This window comes from Macrobrachium rosenbergii, chromosome 10 (genome assembly GCF_040412425.1).
Source record: "Macrobrachium rosenbergii isolate ZJJX-2024 chromosome 10, ASM4041242v1, whole genome shotgun sequence".
Taxonomy (NCBI): Eukaryota; Metazoa; Arthropoda; class Malacostraca; order Decapoda; family Palaemonidae; genus Macrobrachium; species Macrobrachium rosenbergii.
Genome location: NC_089750.1, coordinates 63,926,175 through 63,947,618, shown reverse-complemented (window position 1 = coordinate 63,947,618; position 21,444 = coordinate 63,926,175). Strand labels below are relative to the sequence as shown.

The window sequence follows — 21,444 nt, the reverse complement described above, 5'->3', positions numbered from 1 at the left end:
TGAGATTATCCATATCAATACCTGTAGGATGAATGAAACGTACACAAGCCTCAGAGTTATTTATGGTAAAAGTTACAAATACCATGCATTCAATGAATTCACACTATATCTACATTATCTCCATGAAGAAAAGATCAGCACAATAAAATATCCTCTTAACATGACAATGCACAATGCAAAGTATAACAGAAAAACACAGGGGACCAACTTCCAAACTCAAGACTCATCACAGTCATTCATACAACTAGTTTAAGTTGGAAAACTTCTAAAAGAAAAGCAGCACAAAAAACTAGTTAAATGTATAAAATTTCTTAAAAATAGTCAAAATATTTCAAAACTAAATACACTGAGTTCTCATGTGAGCCAGCTGTTATATGACCAGTGAAATACCTGTGCAATAAATATGCTATCAAACCGACCATTATCAATACAATATAAAAACAGAATATTGGATCATTTTGCACTTAAGTAATATTATCCAGTCATATCAAAACATCTGAAATTTGGGCCAGTTCAGTGACCTAGTCTACCACTAAATCCCAAAGTTACTGTTGCAAATAAACTATAATGTGACATACCTAAATTAGAATATAACTTATTCATCTAAACTCTGTTTACAGAGATGTATCTTTTGGTATTTTGATCAAATTAACTTAAAAGTCTGCTTAAAAATTCTTAGCTTCTGAATAATAAGGCCGCATACGCCGTTGTGCAGGTCTCTGCGGGCTTATGATAGCAATGTCCAGAAAATCTCCAATTGTAAACCTGGAAAGAAAATACAAACCCTAAATTAGCAGAACAATTAAAAGGGTAACTAAAAGGTACTGAAGAGGTCTTTAGTCAGCTTTCTGAAAATCAAGAGAAGCAATTTAAGGTCCTTAAAAACCTTGGAATTAAAAAAATTTAAGTTTAAAAAAAAACTCTCTACAACCTCTTCCTCTGGTTGTTCAGTCAGCTCTGAGTCACCTGCATATAGAAGCTCCCCAGGGGGCCTTTTCTGTACAACTTGTAGCTTCCATCATTATTGAAATGAAACGGCAAAAGGACTCAAGGATGACTGCTTATGGACGTAAGTACTCACCCTAAATTTGTCTGATACTCTAAATCTTGTGCTATGATAAAGCAACCTCAGTAACTTATTGAGTCTTTCAACATCTTCTAATTTCATATCCCCTCTAATTGCTTTTGATACCCTTGTCAAATGCCTCCTCAAGATCCATAATTATACGATACTTTTCCAGTCACTCTTTCAATTTAAAGACTGCATTTGTTGTTGATATCTCTTGTGTTTGATCAAACTGTCAAGACTTAATAAAATCTTCCTGTCATATGTCTGTCTGCAGTAATCTATAAGGTGCCAAGCATGCCTCACCTGGTATAAAAGTGTAATCCTTTTCTTGTCATTATCTGTAATTTTCATCATAAAATTAGGCTTCTTCACTCTTGTATATTTAGTGTCTTTGGGACTCTTTAATGTTTAGCAACTGCACTACTTGGAAATGGTGAAATTTCCAGGATTGCTTTTCCCCTCTTGGTTTCTCACCAAACCCGGTACAGGGTACCACCTACATAGCGTCTTTTTTGTGGCACACTTTATATAGCATAAGCTGTATTACTTTTAACATTTTAGTTTTCAAGTGTTCCCTTCAGTTCCTTCCCACCTAGCCGTCAGCCTTCTTTGTTACTCCAAATTTCATCACTTTATACCTTTGGACAAGCTGGAAAGTCAAGAAAAATAACTTGGTTGTCATTTCAACCTGATTTCTAATATAATTTTTATCTCTGCAAAGCTACATCTTCCTATTATTACATCCTGTAAACCAACTGTCAATTTCTACATGGCCATCTCAGTCTCCTATCACAGACTGTGATGTGTCTGTACCTGCATCTAATAAACTTTCCAAAATCTTGATTTCATAGTCTCCTTGACTGTAGAGGGTACACTGAGATGCACTGACTCCAATTTCACAATAATTTAATTCTATCCCAGTTCTCAATCTTCATAATAGTACATACAGTTTCATTCTGTTCCAGTTTTCAATCTTTGTACCCATTTCATTCTGTTCTAGTTCTATCACATTTCTGACTTTTCATCTTGGGCCAGAATGACTCCTACATTGTCTTAAAAAGTGGAAACACCTCAAAAAAATTTTGTTAAAAGATAATGCATATAAGGCTATATGCAGATTAAAAAAAATACAGATGGATTCTATTCGAATTTAACAGAAAATATTTTACTCACTTTAAATTTAAAAGCACCTCTCAATAATGTTCAATAAACTCCCTTCTGGCTTTGCATTAGTTTGCAATCTATTAAAGTACTTTAAAAGAAAGCAACTGTCACTTGTTCCAGTTCTCATTAAGTTGTACTTTTTCAAATTAACAAAACTAGTCGCAGGAATCCAGCAATGATTTCCAAGAATGGGGGAGCTACTTGAAAAGAGTGGGGAAGTTGCTGGTTCACTTACTGTCCTTATTCATTACTCTGCAGCCACACTTGTCAAATTTGTTCAGAAAGGAGCTGGTTTAAAAATACTTGCATTGCTTAAAATGTATCATAGGTGCTCCTACATAATAAAGACCTTAATTTTTCACAAATAATAAGTGGCTGGCAATTAAAGACACAAATTTGCATAGGACTGTAACAATAGATTTGTTAGTCTTCATAGATGAAAAGAAAAGACAGAACTTGCAGGTCATCTTACCTCTTCCTCTATAAGGAGCTCATACTGGTTTTCTTTTCCCATCCTTACCCATTTTTAATTTTTAGCCTGAGCTAGAGGCAGACATTTATGGTCTAACATAAACAAAAGCCATAAAGTTGAGTATTCATACATTTTTTTTTTTTACAAATACAACAGTGCCACAACAAGCTAATTTTCATTACCCACTGTCATCACTCTATACTGTAACCTCACCTATTACTTAAAACACAAAAATAACATCCCCTAGCTGATTCCTTGATATACAAAATTACCATAGACTCACTAACAGAATCATTTATAATTCATGTCAAACCACACCAATTGAGGTTAGTTTTATTTGTTTACCCCGTATCTGTCCATGCTCTGGGACTGTGATAAGCATAGTCATCAGAAGGTATTTTTTTTTCTTTGGGCATCTGTGACAGTATTGCTGTACTTGCATCAAAACCGTGTATCTCAGCCCAGTACATGCTCCTACAAAAGTCATAGATAAAATTCCACTTGCTGGTTACCTAACCATACAATAAAGGAAGTACAACCCATATCATTACATAAATCAATTAATACTATCTATCCACGCTTATATGAAGAATACTCAATCCTTCCCCTTTCAAACCATATAAGAATATTATAATCATTAAGTAATGCAACCAGACAACTGAGATAATAAATTACGTTCTTACAAGGCTGACCACAGCAAGCATACTCACCCACACTGTGACAAGGTTTTGTTGTCATCAAAACCTTTCTGGCCAACAACAATAGTGCCTAAATCTCTCATTCTTGGAAGAGGCTTTGACAATTCTGGAACCACTAAACTAAACTCGAATACAGTCCCTCTCCTCTTAGCATCTGAATTCACTTCCTGGACCAACGAACAGATCTCATTCAGGGTAGCATCCATCCTGCAGTTTAATTCAAATATAAAGTATTAAAATTTCTACTGTAGTACAGAGGATAAATCTATAATATAAAATTGCTATTTGTTAACATATTAGAAATATGATTTTATAAAAAAACTTTAGCATTAAAAGACAAAGATCATGATAAAATATTTTCAGAAAATATTTACTGTACAGTATTTCATGAAATTCTTCAGTTAGCAAGTTAAAATAATACTAAAAAGAAGGAACGAAAGATTTTATAATACACACGGTCTGTCCCTTTTTACAAACTGCTTGACTTACACCTGCAGTCACAACCAAAACTTTCTACAAACAAACATTTGAGCTCACTTTCTTTTCTCTGGATTATTGCTGGGCTATTCATAATTCAAATATATCAACACTATTGTTTTCAGTAAAGCATATCTGAATTCTTTATTCATTTTATATGTATCAAAAATAACTTGAATCCTCTTTGTAGCTTAGGTAGTTTTTTAACACAAGAACATTGTATCACGAGGAAACATAGTACTAGTAAAAAGTACAAAAATCCCCAATAAAAATTTCACAGGCAAAAAGCATAAAAACTCCTCAATAAAAATTTCACAAACTAAAAATGGATTTTCTACTTCATAATACTATATCATATATTTTGTGGGGAATTCCCTATTATGTACAGTACTGGTAATGCATGGCAATAAAGCATATATTTTGTGCATAATTCCCTATTATGTACAGTACTGGTAATGCATGGGAAGGCAGCTGTATTAGCAAGTCACTGTTTTCACTCTGAGACTGCTGGCAAGCCATAGTATTTACTGTACAGTACTATTCACAAAGTCACATCTGGACATCCTTTTGAATATCAAAAAGCTGGAACGGAATGGAATACTGTATAATATAAAATTTAGGCCAAAGCACTAGGACCTATGAGGTCATTCAGCACTGAAAGGGAAATTAAGATTAAAACAGAAACTGATAGTCGAAAGGTTTAAGGTGAAACATGAGGAAAACCTCGCAGTTGCACTATGAAACAATTGTTAATAGAGGGTGGGAAAGATAGATAATATGAACTGAGGTACAGTAAAATGAATGAAAGGGGTTGCAGCTAGGGGCCGAGTACAGCACACCTCATGGCACTACCTCCCCTACGGGGGAAAGTGAGAATATGAACTGAGGTAAAATAAAAGGGTTACAGCTAGGGGCTGAAGGGACGCTACAAAAAGCCTCAAGTAATGCTTACAGTGCACTGCATGAGGTGCACTGATGGCACTACCCACCCCCTACAGGGTAGGGCTGGAGAAACTGGACATCTGGGAGATAAACAGATAAAGGGAATGGATGAAAGGTTAATGACACAACAATACACCTGGACGAGAAGGAATGCTGTAAAAACCCTAGTACTATTTACATTTACAGAGGCAAACAAGTATGATGTGGATATAGTATGTAGAAAGCAATGGACAACACAGTACAAGAATGAAAAATAGACTGTCTTTTCTCAAGAGGGGCTTTGAGAGTTTAAACCAGTTAATGTGTTTCATACTGTACTTTAATCTAACAGATGACATTTTCAAGTTGATGCAGTTGTATGGCTCAGAAAATAACCAAGGAATGAATGAAATAAAAAAAAATGATATTTTAATGATAAAATAAAGTTTGTTCATACTTACCTGGCAGATATATATATAGCTGTATTCTCTGTTAGTCCGACAGAATTTCAAAACTTACGACACACGCAGTGGGAGATCAGGTGGTTAGTACCCATTCCCGCCGCTGGGAGGCGGTATCAGGAACCATTCCCATTTTCTATTCAGATTTTCTAGTGCCACTGTCTCCTGAGGGGAGGTGGGCGGGCACTATGAATATATATATCTGCCAGGTAAGTATGAACAAACTTTATTTTATCATTAAAATATCATTTTGTTCATGAGACTTACCTGTCAGATATATATATAGCTGAATACCACCATTGGAGGTGGGTACAGACAGAATAGGATTTGGAAAACACACTACATGTAGGTGAAAGATACTTTGGTTCCTTACCTGTTAGCATAGCTGACTTCGTGATTACTGTCACCCAAGTCCGCTTCTGCTTAACTAGAGTCTCCAGCAAGGTGTGACCTGTATAGCTGGTGAGTTCTAGATGATCTGTCAACGGGGCGTGACCACAATGTGACAAGACCATATTGACCATACAATGAGAAGCAAACGAAGTAAAACCAACCACCTGACCAAGCCTAACTAAGTTAGGATAACGCAACTAAAGCTAACGATTGGGAAGTCCGCCACAGGCAGTCGACCCAACAACCATAAAAAACACTATCCAACCATTTTCTATAGGATAGGATGAGTGTCATCCCCTGCCCCCAGGAAAGTATCTATGAAACGTATGGTCCTAGCGAGAAGCAGTTCTCATATGTCGTCTTCACATCTCTCAGGTAGTGTGAGGCGAACACAGAGTTGCTACGCCAAAATGTGGCACCCAGAATGTTACTGAGTGACATATTCTTCTGAAAAGCCACTGAAGTCGCAACCGCCCTCACCTCGTGAGCATTGACTTTCAGAAGTTTAAAATCAGTGTCTTGACAGCATGAATGGGCTTCTTTAATCGTATCCCTCAGAAAGAAAGCCAGAGCATTCTTCGACATAGGTAAGTCCGGTCTCTTTACAGAACACCATAAACTATCTGAGGGACCTCGACTTTCCTTCGTCTTGTCTAAGTAGACTTTGAGAGCCCTAACAGGGCAAAGGACTCTCTCTGGCTCTTGAATTAGGATTTCAGCCATACCCTTGATTTGAAGCTCTTGGGCCAAGGGTTAGACGGGCTTTCATTTTTCGCTAAAAGGAAGGGCTTAAAGAACAAACTGCGTTATGTCCTTTAAAGCCTATATGTCTACTAAAGGCTTGCAGTTCACTAACCCTCTTTGCAGTTGCTAGAGCGGTTAGAAAAATAGTCTTTCTAGTAATGTTCCTCAATGACGCAGAACGAAGAGGTTGAACTAACTGGACATCAGGAACCGTAGCACAACATCCAAATTCCAAGAAGGAGTCCTTGCCGAGGCACCTTCGAGGTTTCAAGGATCTGAATAGATCGTGAAGGTCTCTGTTGTTAGACAGATCCAAGTCTCTATGCCTAAAAACAGATGATAGCATACTTCTATATCCCTTGATAGTCGGGACTGCAAGTTTCACATCACTCCTCAGAAATAAGAGGAAGTCTGCTATCTGGCTCACAGAGGTCGTGGTAGAGGAAATGCCCTTCTTTCTACACCATCTCCTAAAGACGGTCCACTTCGATTGGTACAAATTACTGGAAGAGAGTCTTTCGCTCTGGCAATAGCTTTCGCCACTGGTCTAGAAAAACCTCTCGCTCTGGCCAGCTTCTCGATAGTCTGAATGCAGTCAGACACTGAGCGGGAGGTTTTTGTGGTACCTCTCGAAGTGGGGTTGTCTGAGTAGATCGACTCTCATGGGCAGAGATCTCGGAAAGTCTACTAGGAAGGACATGACCTCTGTGAACCATTCCCTCGAAGGCCAAAACGGGCGATTAACGTCATCCTCGTCCCTTCGGACGACGCAAACTTTCCGATGACTTCTCCGATGATCTTGTGCGGGGGGAAAGGCATACACGTCCATCCCCGACCAATCCCAAAGAAGAGCGTCCACTGAGAGAGCTCCTGGGTCGAGAACAGGGGAGCAGTAAAGAGGAAGTCTCTTCGTCTTGGAGGTTGCGAAGAGATCTACCAAGGGACGTCCCCAAAGCTTCCACAGTCCTTGACACACCTCTTGGTGTAGGATCCATTCGGTCGGGAGCAGTTGTCGCTGCCGACTTAGAAGATCCGCACAAACCTCGTGAGGATCGTAATATTTCGGGCCTGAGCCCACAGAAGGATGTCCTTTGCTAAGGCGAACAGGGACCGAGAGTGAGTTCCTCCCTGTTTCTTGAGGTATGAAAGGGCCGTGGTGTTGTCCGAGTTGATCTGGACAACTCGGTTCGTGACTCGCCCCTCGAAGAAAAGAAGGGCCAACTGAATCGCCCCCAATTCTTTGAGGTTTATGTGCCAGGACACCTGTTCCCCTCTCCAGGTGCCCGACACTTCTTCCCTCCCCAGTGTTGCTCCCCACCCCGAGATGGACGCGTCGGAAAACAACACTAGGTCGGGGTTCTGAAGTTTGAGAGAAAGGCCTTCTGCCAACTTCGATGGATCGAGCCACCACCGAAGGTGATTCTTTACCTTTGGCGAAATACTCAGAGAAGCTTCCAGATTCTCCTTGTCGTGCCAGTTCTCTGCAAGGAAGAATTGAAGCGGTCTGAGATGCAGTCTCCCCAGGAAACAAACTTCTCCAGTGATGAAATGGTCCCCAGCAGACTCATCCATTCCCTCACTGAGCATGTTTCTTTCCTCAGGAAGGCTGAAACTTTTTCTAAACACTGAAGTTGTCTTTCTTGAGACGGAAAATGCTCGAAAAGCCACTGAATCCATCTGAATCCCCAGATAAACGATGGACTGAGTCGGGTCAGATGGGACTTTTCGAAATTCACCAGAAGTCCTAGGGACTTCGTCAAGGTCAAAGTCGTGTGGAGATCCTCCAGACACCTTGTCATTGACGAGGCTCGAATGAGCCAATCGTCCAAAAAAAGAGAGACTCTTATTCCTCCAAGGTGAAGCCATCTCGCAACATTCCTCATTAAGATCGTGAAGACCATAGGAGCTGTGCTGAGCCCGAAGCAAAGGGCCCTGAACTGGAATACCTGTCCCCGCATGACAAATCTCAGGTATTTCCTCGATAGAGGATGTATAGGGACGTGAAAATAGGCGTCCTGGAGATCGAGAGAAACCATCCAGTCGCCTGGTCTTAGGGCTCCCATGACCGACTGGGACGTCTCCATTACAAACTTTTCCTTCAGAACGAAATGGTTCAACTTGCTGACGTCCAGAACTGGTCTCCATCCCCCTGACTGCTTCGGTACTAGAAACAGCCTGTTGTAAAAGCCCGGGGATTGTAAATCCGAGACCTGCTCCACAGCTCTCTTCTCGAGCATTTGCTCGAGCAGGTCGAAGAGAATCTGCTGTTTCTCCTGATGATAGGATGGCGACAGATCTATGGGATTCGTACTTAACGGAGGCAATACGAGGAATGGGATCTTGTATCCCTTTTCGATGACTTGGAGGGACCAGTTGTCCGTCCCTCTCTCTCTCCAGGCTCTTGCAAAGAAAGGAGCCTGGCTCCTACCGGTGTCTGAAGGTCACGGAGTCATTTCTTGCCCCTGGTCTTAGAAGGGGCTCTACCTCTTGAGGACCTCTTCCTCGAAAGGACGATCTAGAGGAGGGTCCTCCACGAAAAGGGCTTCTGAATCTTGGAAGCCTGCCCAAGGGAAGAAGTCGAAGGGGCTGCAGGACGTCTAGAAGACTGGGCCAGGAGGTCCTGAGTAGCCTTCTCTTGCAAGGTGGAGGCCATATCCTTGACTAAGGGTTGGGGAAAAGATGGCTAGAAAGCGGAGCGAACAACAATTCTGCCTTCTGAGTAGGAGAGACCGACTTCGCCGTGAAGTTGCAGTAAATGGCTCTCTTCTTTAAAAGCCCGTACAGAAATGGGCAGCCAGTTCTTGAGCCATCCCTAACCGCCTTGTCCATACAGGATAGGACGCTAAACAAATCTCCCAGGCTAATGGAGTCAGGGCTACGAGCCTGCAAGTCCAGGACTCCCAGGCACCAGTCCAAAAAGTTAAATACTTCTAAAGACCTGAATAGGCCTTTCAGATGGTGATCGGTCTCAGATAAAGACCAGGACACCTTCGCTGATGAAAGGAGAGACCTTCTGGGAGCGTCCACAAGGCTGGCAAAATCCCCTTGGGAAGAGGAAGGAACTCTCCAACCAACCTCCTCTCCTGTCTCGTACCAAATTCCTGCTTTTCCACTCAATCTTGATGGAGGCAGGGCGAAAGAAGTCTTGCACTGAGCCTTCCTGGAGTCCATCCACTCCTGAACCTTGTTAAAGGCCCTCTTCGTAGAGAGAGGCGTCGCCATCTTCACAAAACCAGAAGACTTTTGTGATTTAGACGAGGTTAGCTGCGAGGGGGGAGGGCGAGGAGCAGAGGGTTGAAACTTGTCCCCAAACAAGTCTTTCAGCAGCCTAGTTAAGACTTGGTAGTCTGCAGAAGCTGAAGAAGAAGAGGACTGATCCTCAACTGCAGGATCCGAAGCGCAAGAAAGCTCTCCTTCTTCCACAGGAGCAACTGAAGGGGCAGGAGAAGAACCGGGAGGACGAAGTCCTTGCAGACCAACATGCAAAGGGACTTCTGCTTGGAAGAAGTCCGAGAGGGGTCGCGAAAGTCTCGAGCAGAAGAGTCAAAATGAGAGTCCCGACGGCCCTGGCGAGAATCCCGACGAGCTTCTTGACGAGCGATCCGGCGAGAGTCCTGGTGAGAGCGAGCAGCGAGGGAGGCGTCATGCCTCGCAGCAAGAGAGGCGTCGTGCCGAGCAGCAAGGGAGGCGTCGCCTTGCGAACTGCAAGGGGGAGGCGCCCTGTCGAGCAGCCAGGGAGGCGTCATGACGAGCAGCAAGGGAGGCGTCATGTCGAGCAGCAAGGGAGGCGTCCTGCCGAGCAGCATGAGAAGCGTCACGCTTAGCAGCATGAGAAGCGTCATGACGAGAAACAAGAGGGTCGTCGTAACGAGGGCGTCAAGCCTGGCAGCATGAAGCGCATCAGAAAGCGGGAAATTGCGATCCCTGCCGAGACCAGTAAAGCGCTGAGCAACAGGACTTCTAGCGGGCGGCGAAGCATGAGACGACGACGAACATGGAGAAGGAGAAGGGGAAGGTTTGGACCTCTTGATCGGCAGCCGGGAATCCTTCCGACGACGACACACATCAGTCTCCTTCTGGGCCATTAACGAAGCCAATTGCTTCTGCATGCCTAGGAGCAGCTTACGAGTAGGAGAAGATTCCTCCTCAGGAGAAGGACTGATCCTATGAGAAGAAGAGGGGCGAGGGACGCCTTCTTCCTTCTCACAGGGAAGCAACAGCCTTCTTTCTGGAGCGGCGGAGCGCTCAAAAGCGTCATCGTCCGATGGCGTCCTGGTCCTCTTCTGCGGTGGGATGGCGTCAAAATCCTCCGGAGAAGAGCGAAGAGCGTCACGAGAAAAGGGGCGTGAAGCGTCCCCCTTCTTTGAAGCTTCTCTTCAAAGGGCGAGAATCGAGATTTCCATTCCCGGACGGGGAGGAGGAATCGGGGAAGAGAAGCAATCCCAGGATTCGTGCCCTTAACACGATCCTTGGCAGCCTGGGAAGCGTCATCAGGACATGCCGAAGGGACGCCAGATGGGTGGGGGTCCGCGTAACCCTCTTGTGGCTTTCGACTTGCCCACTCCCTGAGTCCTGGGAGTCCGACAGAGGTCTAGACCTAGAGGCGTTATACGGCCGATCTGACGCCCCCTCCACAACACAAGGAGGACGGACACTATCACTGCACTTTGAAGAGCGAGCATATTAGCTTCCAAGGTACGAATGGAAGACATAATAATCGCCAGGGCATCACCATCCGCAGACACAACCCCAGGGTTAGGGGGCAACACCACAGGGTTAGGAAGAGCTACGTCTACAGGAGGGTTAACAGGTGAAAACACACTACCCTGACTCCTACCACTTCTGGAGGAAGACCTCCTGATCCTATCTCGCTCTAGCTTTCTCACATAAGAATCATAAGTCCTCCAACTAGCATCAGACAAAGATTCACACTCCTTGCTTCGGTCATTCAACAAACAAACATGCCCTCTACAACCCGAGCATACAGTGTGAGGATCTACCGAAATTTTCGGTAGCCTCACCTTACAGTCTTGCACACGGCAAACTCGATAACTAGAAGAACTAGATTCAGACATCTTAATCCCAGGAAAAACAAAGCCAAATCCAAAACAATCCACAATAGCGTATGCCTAGCCACAAGTCCAAGTCAAAACCAAAAATCAAACAAATACTCAAGTGACAACCAAGTTTATCCGAAATCCAAGACGGAGGTACTGAAAACAAGTGTTGACAGTACCGGCGACAGAGAAAATCTGAATAGAAAATGGGAATGGTTCCTGATACCCGCCTCCCAGCGGCGGGAATGGGTACTAACCACCTGATCTCCCACTGCGTGTGTCGTAAGTTTTGAAATTCTGTCGGACTAACAGAGAATACAGCTATATATATATCTGACAGGTAAGTCTCATGAACAAAAAAATTGTTTAATCACAAAACCCAGCAATAATTACAGTGCATCTTATTGATCTCATTAGTGTAAACAGTAACTTCACGGTGCATTATTTCTATACTACATTTTCAGTGTTCCTTACTTTAATTTTGGTACTGTAGTAATAAATTTGACTGTCCAACTGAAGACAACAAAGAAATTATTTTAAATCACCAGGTTTGGGAAAGTGTTGAAAGGGAAAAAATAAAGGCAGCAGTTTTTATGCAAGAAAAACAGGTGACTGGAATAAAGTATAAATTTTAAAATAGAAACTAAACGATCTAGGATAATGAAATTGTCTTTCAGTAGTTTCTTTGAGTACCTCCAATTTGACAACTTTCACAAAATTAGCAATAGCCAACAAGTAGGGGATTAATGCTACTTGATATTAAACCCACTGTTTGCTGACACAGCACAGTGGCATATATACTGAAAATGGTATGAAGTTCTACTGCTCAAGACAAACTGAATTCAGGTAGCTTGGATTTATTGCAAATTAGTTCAGACAAACTATGCATACTACCTTTTGACTGGTCATAATTATGTATATTAAAGAAAAAATCTTACCAAGTATATATCTGTAGTTCATTAGCTGGAACATTGCCTCTACGATATTCATTAATATTACTATGACGTCCAGATGACAGAAAGACCCTTAACAATAATGGACATGTCTGAAAATAAAATAATGTTAATGGACATGTCTGAAAATAAAATAATGTTTATATACTGAAAATTCAAAATCTAGGAATGTTTCCATACAAAAACTTTGTATGTACAGGTATGTCCTTAACACTAAATTGACACATATTTCTCCAATAAACATAAAGTAAACAAATACATGCAGACTTCAACACTCCTAATGTATACAAAATATACTACAATTACCATTAATACTTTTACTGAAACTTTTCCTCTCCCTAGAGCAATATGCCCGGCATATTACCCAATTAAAGTTGTAACCTATACCCTTGCCCCATGGTTTGGGCCCTTGCACTGGTTGGTGACTTGCCACTGCTCTGATTGCTTCATCCCATTTCCTTCCAATTTCCTATGCTTACAGAAAGGAGTAATTTGCTGAGGTCCGGGGGATACCTCTACCTCAACCAAGCATATGCTATACCATTCTAAGTAAGGTTTGGTTAGAATAAGATGTACTAGTCTGTGGAGACCAAACGGGCATAGCCATTGTCTTACACAAGATTGAATTTAATAGATACACATCTGAAGCAACATTCTACTGTACTGTTTTTGGATAAATCTTTCCTCCAATGACAACAAGCATCTCTTTGAATGCCTCTAATACTTTGTGTGCAGACTATTTTTAACTGTTCACTTAAAATCCAAAACAGTTTCCTTACTGTGAATCCCATAGATTACCACAAAGGTAAGGCTTACATAAATTACAACAGAGTTAAGAGAAAGGAATCGCAACAGCAGTCAGTAGTGATAAAAATGAATAACACATGAAGGTCTACCATAGCTGAAGCATACAGAAAAATATGCCTTGCTGGAAAAAGTGAGGTACCCCACAGCCCATACAGGATTAGCCTAACCCTAAAATGGTGAAACCTTAGGCCATGCACAAATGGCTTCTCTGAATATAAAAAAAATTAGATGTTTTCACCACAAACAGCCTAGGCCTAACGATAATATACACACAAGCACAACAGAACCTTGCCACACTTTCCTAAAAAAACTGAAATTTAGGCTACAGGCTGAATTTGGGTAAAACTGCAGGGTAACTCTGCACGTACTATTACCTTGGAAATTGATTTCTCCTATAGTTTTAGTGCTGCTCATGAAGGTGGTGGTAGTGTTGTTTATTGTTGGTCAGTTATTATTATTAACCTCATATCTACCCAACATGGTTGGGGACCCTTTGGGAACACAGGGTTGGGGGGGGGGGAACCGTTGGGAGAAAGACTGGACTGCCATGTTGTTGTTATGGAATGGTTCCGCACATGCGCAAGTCATCAGGGAGCCATATGTTTAAGAAGGGATTGGCTAAGGAAACCCAGGCTACTAACCTAACGTACCTTAACCTAACCTAATCTGGTTAGGTTGCGTTACTTAGCCCAGGGGAGTCGCAGCCAGGGGGCCACACGATAGCATTCCAGGTTGGCCAGCATACAAAACATATCAGGGTAAATTTTTAGAAAGAGGAACCAGCCCAAAATGACATGAAAAAATGTTTTTCTAGGTGATTTTGATGTGTTTTGCACGAATATCACCTTCATTTTCCTCGAAATTAACGGTTTTAGACTTTACTCGAGCACCTACAGTTTCCGGGCCCACTCGACCGCCGACCGAAATCGGGCGGAAGAACACCAAAACCAATATGTCGTCCTGTTTATGTGCTGTCAGTAAGGCCGTGGCGGAACGGCGCTCCGCGCCTTATCCGCATATTTAAAGATTCTTGGCAAGCACGACATTTTCTGGCAAGAGGTAATGTTGCGCTGCGTGCGCTAGCCACAGGGGTTACAGTAAGGCCGTGTTCTTCCGCCGATTTCGGTCGGCGGTCGAGTGGGCCCAGGAAACTGTAGGTGCTCCGAGTAAAGTCTAAAACCGTTAATTTCCGAGGAAAATGAAGGTGATATTCGTGCAAAACACATCAAAATCACCTAGAAAAACATATTTTCATGTCATTTTGGGCTGGTTCCTTTTTCTAAAATAATAACCATATCAGTTCTGATGTTAATTACAGTCGACCGACAAAAATTACGGTAAATTGTTAATAGGCTAAGCAACCCAAACACTAGGAAAAGTCAATTTCAAGGTAGGCCCAACCCAATACCCGATGCGGAGCAAGCCCATAGTTCTACCAGAGTTAGACTCTGATTAGGAATTAAACCTATCGTATGATCCTACCCAAAATAAAACTTAAATTCCAAGAGGTTACTGTATATATGCACGGAAATGGCCCATCAGGCCGAATTATCCTAGGCCCGAGAAAAAAAGTACGATCGGGACCCACCCGGCAGAAAAATCTAACTAGCCTCATTTGTCCCAGAATTTATACTCAGCTTTATAAAATTCACTCAGATTACAACTTTACGCTTTGGCAAAAATACATTCCATGCATACCTTTTCCCTGTCAACTGGTTTGTCGAGTTTGCGTTCCTCAACCTTACTCTCAAGCATGGACGCCATCGTCAATATTGGTCGTTCACAGATCTATGAACGTTGTTGTTTTACTAGAGCGCGTTTGAAAAGAATAGATTCTTTTCTGTTTGCAAGATCACGATATTATTATTATTATTATTATTATTATTATTATTATTATTATTATTATTATTATTATTATTATTATTATTATTATTATTGAACGATCAAGAATTTTTTATCTAAGTTTGTTATTGGCTTGACGAAGACAATGTATCCATAAGGTATATTGAGACCTAAGCCAGGAATTTTTGAGATTATCATCTGTGTTTAATTTATTCTCTCATTGCTGTATTGAGGAAACAGGCAATGAAGGAGACAAAAATATTCTCGTAAACAGCTGTCTCTTTTAGAAAATTTTACAAAGAGAGGTAACTCCTGTAAGATATTTACTCCTTGAAACCCACCCCTCAATGAATTGACGGTTGTTCTGGAGTAACCAATGGAAAATTGCTATAATTTCAGAGACCATATACTGTAATTCTCTGATAACATATAGTCCAGTAACATTTGAAAAAACCAAACAAGCATCTAATCATACACCCATTCAGTTTCGTAATTTGTTATCTCGAAAATGGTGGAAATGAAACAAAAGTATAGATATTCTTCGCTGTGGGTGTTTGTAGGCCAGCAGGTGTATAACTTATTTCACCTGTGAAGGGGTTGGCGCCAGATGTTAGCCTGTCGGTTGTTAGCAAACTTTTTAGGAAGAGTCTGCTAGTCACATGCTTCTTTAACTTTCCAATAGGTACAACCAAAACAATCTTTAAACAGCTAAGCATATAAAGCACTAGTGCCCAAGTCAACAAAATTAATGATAGATGCAAGATCTTGCATAGAACTTTCGGCGGAAGGTCGCTGGACGGTTTAGGAGGGGTGTGGGGAGGAATTTTTTCGACAAAGCTTTCTTTGAAACTCCTTGTTTATGTGACCTGAAATTATCTATTTTAAAAGTCATAAGTGATAAAGCGATATAAATCTATGCTTTATATTATAAACACTAACATTTGAATATGTCTATGTCTATGTCTATCTAGCTTTCTATCTTCATATATATATATATATATATATATATATATATATATATATATATATATATATATATATATATATATATATATATATATATATATATATATGCATCATCGTGTAGAATGTCTTCGAACAATTTCACCCTGTCCTTTTGACAGGCCTACTTCGACACTGGAAATATTAATCTGTGCTTGAGAAAAAGTTAATTAGCCTACCATCCTACTGAATAGAAAACGACTTAATTACAAAAACTTAATAGCACCGAAGTATAAGGCAAGGAGTGTATTGCGCTAAAAGGGAATAGCTAAAACGAACTAGGGTAGAGTTGTAAGAGCCCCGACGCTGTCTCTTCCAAACACGTGTGTGTTCGTCGATCGTCATCATCGGAGTCGACAGGACAAAACAGGAGCGTCTCGTTTTCTTTCTCTACAGGAACGCGATTTCAACCATACAATATTTCCGTCTGTTTCTCCCTAAGCATTGTTGTCTTAACGTATGTACAATCACCACTACTTGCATTGCCATGCAAGCATTCTAATCATGTACTCATAATGTTCCAACGAATCTTCTGTATCAAACTGTGTGTATGTTTCTGTTTGTGAAGACGCCAAAGGTCTCTCCATTTCACATTTATTATGCTATTGCATTGTATCCATTAATGTGTCTTGTTTCTGTTTGTGAAGACGCCAAAGGTCTCTCCATTTCACATTTATTATGCTATTGCATTGTATCCATTAATGTGTCTTGAATCTCATGCAATTGGCCATATGTAGAATTTCCTGACCCTTCCACTGATGTATGTTTCATCACCGTATGTTAATCATGTCTCTTGATATCGCCATCTGTTTGTCTGCCGACAAACACAGATGTCTGAACCTTTTATGTCCGTTTTACCTGTCTGTGTGTAGACGCTACATTACCGCTCGCACGCGTCAATAACATCTTCCAAGATTCTGTACATTTATCTCAGTAAGGAACAACCAATAAACCAGTTAACACCCAGCCAGTATGTCGCTCATAACCCAGTCCTTACACTGGTGACCCCGGAGTGACTCGAAGGACCCGGCCGACCCAAGATGACGACCCACGCCTGATAGACCCTTCGCCGCCTCGCTGTTTCCCGCCGTTCCTGAGTTCTCAGTATTAGTCCGACCCTCCGAGATGACCCACTCCACCACCGAGCCTGGATACCTCCTCCAGGAAACCTGAAGCCGCCCCCGCACTCGTACTGGACGAGCTGACCAACGAAGGACCAGCAACGTCATCCTTCAGCCTGCTGCCGCCCCTCTCGAGCTGGCTACCAAGGATCAGCCGCCGTCATCCTTCAGCCCTCGAGCCGGCCACCGAAGGATCATCCGACGTCACCCTTCAACCAGCTCCCGTCCTCCTCGAGCTCCTGCTGGTCGGTGCCGCCCTTCAGCCTCCTACCCGCCCCTAGCCCAAGCCCTTCGAGCCAACTACAATTGTCGCCAAGACAATTTCCGCATCGATGCCTCGCTTGTGGGGGGAACATTGTAAGAGCCCGTCGCCGTCTCTTCCAAACAATCAGACGTTACACACGTCTTGGGGGAGAGTACTTGTAAGAGCCCCGACGCTGTCTCTTCCAAACACGTGTGTGTTCGTCGATCGTCATCATCGGAGTCGACAGGACAAAACAGGAGCGTCTCGTTTTCTTTCTCTACAGGAACGCGATTTCAACCATACAATATTTCCGTCTGTTTCTCCCTAAGCATTGTTGTCTTAACGTATGTACAATCACCACTACTTGCATTGCCATGCAAGCATTCTAATCATGTACTCATAATGTTCCAACGAATCTTCTGTATCAAACTGTGTGTATGTTTCTGTTTGTGAAGACGCCAAAGGTCTCTCCATTTCACATTTATTATGCTATTGCATTGTATCCATTAATGTGTCTTGAATCTCATGCAATTGGCCATATGTAGAATTTCCTGACCCTTCCACTGATGTATGTTTCATCACCGTATGTTAATCATGTCTCTTGATATCGCCATCTGTTTGTCTGCCGACAAACACAGATGTCTGAACCTTTTATGTCCGTTTTACCTGTCTGTGTGTAGACGCTACATTACCGCTCGCACGCGTCAATAACATCTTCCAAGATTCTGTACATTTATCTCAGTAAGGAACAACCAATAAACCAGTTAACACCCAGCCATCATGTCGCTCATTCCCCAGTCCTGACAGAGTTCTAAAAGGAGAATTTTCATACAAAGTAAAAGAGAATGTAAAGGATAAACAGCATTACAGTACTTGAAAAAGTAAGAAGAATCCCACAGGTTTCACTCAAGAAATCTTTCTCTTGGCGCTTAACTATAGGTTCCCATGTGGGAATCTTGTTAAACATATTTACTGCTTTTCCTGCTTTCTAGGAATTTTTTCCTTAAGAATGTTTGAAAATAATAATTCATTCTTTTACTTAAGGAAAGCAGAACACATTTCGGAAAGGTTGAAAGGAGTAATGCCTGAGCCACACATTGGCAATTCAAGACCGCGACCGTCGTAACGGCCGAAAATTTGCTCATCACGATCTAAATACGACCAAGTCGGCATGATTCGTAACCCTGTTAAGTTTGACGACGTCCGCCAAGTGATGGCGGATGTGCAAGGCTGCCCAGCACCTACGCAGTCGAGTTACGACAACTATCAAAAGTCGCTATGTCATGCTGCAAGATGCAATAGTGTCATAGTGGCATCTCGACTGACGCCATGACATCGCCATTTGATTGCGCAAGATGTAACTAGCATTGTCGACATGCGGCATCTAGTACGACGTACACCGTGTTCTTAGCAACCCAACAGCATGCACAGTGGGGGTGAGCTGTGGTCAAACTGTGTCACATGTGTTGGTTGCTATAAAAGGCAGCTCCCAGACTCAAGGTCAACAGTCTCTGACCTGTGACCTGTACATGACCTCTGCTAGCTGTCCTCGCTGTGCCCTTTGTTGGATCATCACGATGCCACAAAACATTGTGAAGGTTGTTAGGAAGAAGTCTGTGCCATACAAGGATGTCTCCCCTGGTACCTCTGCAGCAACATTCCAACGCCGCGGATCTTTGTCATCTTCGGCTTCTTCTGGTGATGACCCCCGTCTTTGATTAAGCTTATTCCAAGGGGCTGAGAGAGAGAGAGAAAGGTCAAGGGCAGAATTAATTACCCACAGCTGCTTTTATTTTGATTAAAATTGGATTCAAGATTTTCATTATTCTTGATATACTCTAAGAACTTCAGATATAGATAAATATGACATAGAATACAACATAAAAGAAAATATATTTTGTAATAATATAAATATTTTTGAGTTTCAACTTTGTTTCTGGAATTTTACATAATTTTTAAACATCTTTTTCTTGTGTACAAATAAGTCAGTGAGTTGATTGCAGTCAAATACAATTTGTTAGAACGTTCTGAAGTATAAGAGGTGAAAAGGTATTTTCGATTTTGAGTAAAATATATATTTCATTCAAGATTCTCAGTATGCAAATAATACAAATAACAAGAAACGTCGAAATATAATAATAATAATAATAATAATGACAGATTCTAGAGATGACACTATATAATTGCAAAAATGGAGAAGTAATTCAAGGGACAGACGCCTCATTATCCCATCTTTCCCACAATTTAGATCTCCTTCTTGCCTCACTGCTTAGGATGCTTTGTACAAGCGAATTGCTGCTGTTTCTCAGTCGGGTGATCAGACTGGACATTGTTCGCTTCACAATGATTTTCAAATTATCCAGGTGGTTTTCTATGAGCATCTGCGCAGCTGAGTGATAGAGAGGAGTGTTTGTGAGGCGTCTCAGAATGTCATTGTGAACAACAGTGATACGTCTCATGGTCTCTCAGATATAGTTCGTCCAGAGGGAACACCCATAGCCTATATACTGTAGCAATACGAACGGAAGAGCAGCAGTTTCTTGTCTTGGTGACAGAATGCAAACCTCCTTGAAATCATGTTGCCAGTTGCACATAGTTTACGACGCCTCTGTTCTATGTCTGCCGTATCTTTTAGGTGGTCTGTGATAATGTGGCCCAAATGTGGAAATTCATGCACGAATTCCAGACGATGGTTTCCGAGGAAAATTTTCGGTTCTGCAATATGCTTAAGCGATCTCGGGAGCAGCGACATACACTGGGTCTTGGTTTCGTTGTATAGGATAGCAAATCCTCAGCATATTGGCGCCAGGTGTCGATGAGTCGCTGGAGACCTTGCACTGATGGGGAAATCAGAACCATATCGTCGGCGTAACAGAAGTTGTTTATTGTTGTTTCGTTGATAGTGCATCCGATTGGGAGTGAGTTCAGTTTGACATTCAGGGCATCTGTGTACGTGTCAAACAGGCATGAGAGAGAATGACCCCTTGCCGGAGCCAGTTTAGGGGACCCAAAGTTGTACGACAGTAGGTTACCCCAATTGACAAAGAATTGCTGTATGGAGAACCAACAACATAAAATGCCAATTAGATATAGTGGTGGGCCTCGTTTGTGCAGCTTCAGGAAGAGCTTCAGGTAGTTCACTCAGTCAAATGCTTTTCTCACATCTACAAAACAGGAGAGGCTGATGATATGTAATGGTTCACCAGTTCTTTCAGGATGTAGAGGCAGGTGTCGGTTGAGTGTTAGCTTTAAAGCCGAACTGGTTGTCAGCAGTGTGTAGAAAGGGGAGAAGCCTCACTAGGAGAACGGACTCGAGTATCTTCGACGCGATTGTAGTAATTGCAATCGGGCGATAATTGCCAGGGTCAACTGCATCCTTTAGCTTGAGAGAATGTAATTTTTGCTGAAATACCTTGCTCATGTGGCTTCAAAAAGCACATAAAATAGCTCAAATAAAAAAAAAACCAGCTGATTAGGCTCGCTTCGCTCGCCAAACCGTCCTTGCGCCCCCCCCCCCCCAAGAAAAATCTGAAATGGCGCCCCTGTATTTCGGGATATTACATTAAATCAGGACAAAAGGAGTCAGGTTCCCTTATATAATAAACAGCCAGGTAAAACCAAAGCGTTCGGACACCTCAAACATCCGACAACGCTAAGCAATTCAAACACTTGCAACAGGATCCTTATTCAGATGCAGACCTATCGTATTTAAAGGTTTTCTTTAGCACAAGTAAAAGTGTCAAGTATTAGTCAGACTGATGCTGATTAAATAACTCAGTTGCCAATAATGGTAGAACAAATAACCCCTGCCATTTTGTGTTAAGCAGATAAATAAAGATATTGGTGTAAATATTTTTCTACTGAGCATTTCGTGGTGACAATTTGGACGAAACACCAGGTAACCACGAAAGCACAGGTTTTTTTATTTTTTTTTTTTTAGCGGAGTATGTCCATCTACCCATACTCTTTCAGGAGTCGAACTTGGGTCTCTGCGTTTCGTAGGAGAGAATGTTGCTGAT

General features: G+C 42.0%; 1 protein-coding gene, 1 long non-coding RNA gene and 1 other non-coding gene across 3 annotated transcripts; 1 reads left to right on the top strand and 2 right to left on the bottom strand.

Moving 5' to 3' along the window:
- Positions 1-46: 46 nt before the first annotated feature.
- On the bottom strand, positions 47-15,050 carry Bin1 (histone deacetylase complex subunit SAP18). Its single transcript, XM_067110415.1, has 4 exons — positions 14,915-15,050; positions 12,395-12,501; positions 3,416-3,610; positions 47-765 (listed from the first exon to the last, which is right to left on the bottom strand). The coding sequence occupies exons 1-4, from the start codon at positions 14,978-14,980 to the stop codon at positions 666-668; spliced, it is 468 nt and encodes a 155-aa protein (XP_066966516.1). The 5' UTR covers positions 14,981-15,050; the 3' UTR covers positions 47-665.
- On the bottom strand, positions 3,041-3,170 carry LOC136843067 (small Cajal body-specific RNA 8). Its single transcript, XR_010854426.1, has one exon. It is a non-coding gene; the product is annotated as a small Cajal body-specific RNA 8 (non-coding RNA).
- A 1,299-nt stretch (positions 15,051-16,349) lies between the features above and the next one.
- Positions 16,350-17,026, top strand: LOC136842711 (uncharacterized). The gene is made up of 2 exons (XR_010854310.1): positions 16,350-16,637; positions 16,717-17,026. It is a non-coding gene; the product is annotated as an uncharacterized lncRNA (long non-coding RNA).
- Positions 17,027-21,444: the final 4,418 nt, after the last annotated feature.

What these genes read in the sequence shown, in the direction of transcription:
- Bin1 (XM_067110415.1), bottom strand. Translation starts at nt 14,980, where the DNA reads ATGGCGTCCATGCTTGAGAGTAAGGTTGAGGAACGCAAACTCGACAAA. An exon ending in GAACTACAGATATATACTTG is followed by an intron (nt 3,611 to 12,394) that starts GTAAGATTTTTT and finishes ATTAAACTGCAG; the next exon opens with GATGGATGCTACCCTGAATG. An exon ending in AAAACCTTGTCACAGTGTGG is followed by an intron (nt 766 to 3,415) that starts GTGAGTATGCTT and finishes TTTTCTTTCCAG; the next exon opens with GTTTACAATTGGAGATTTTC.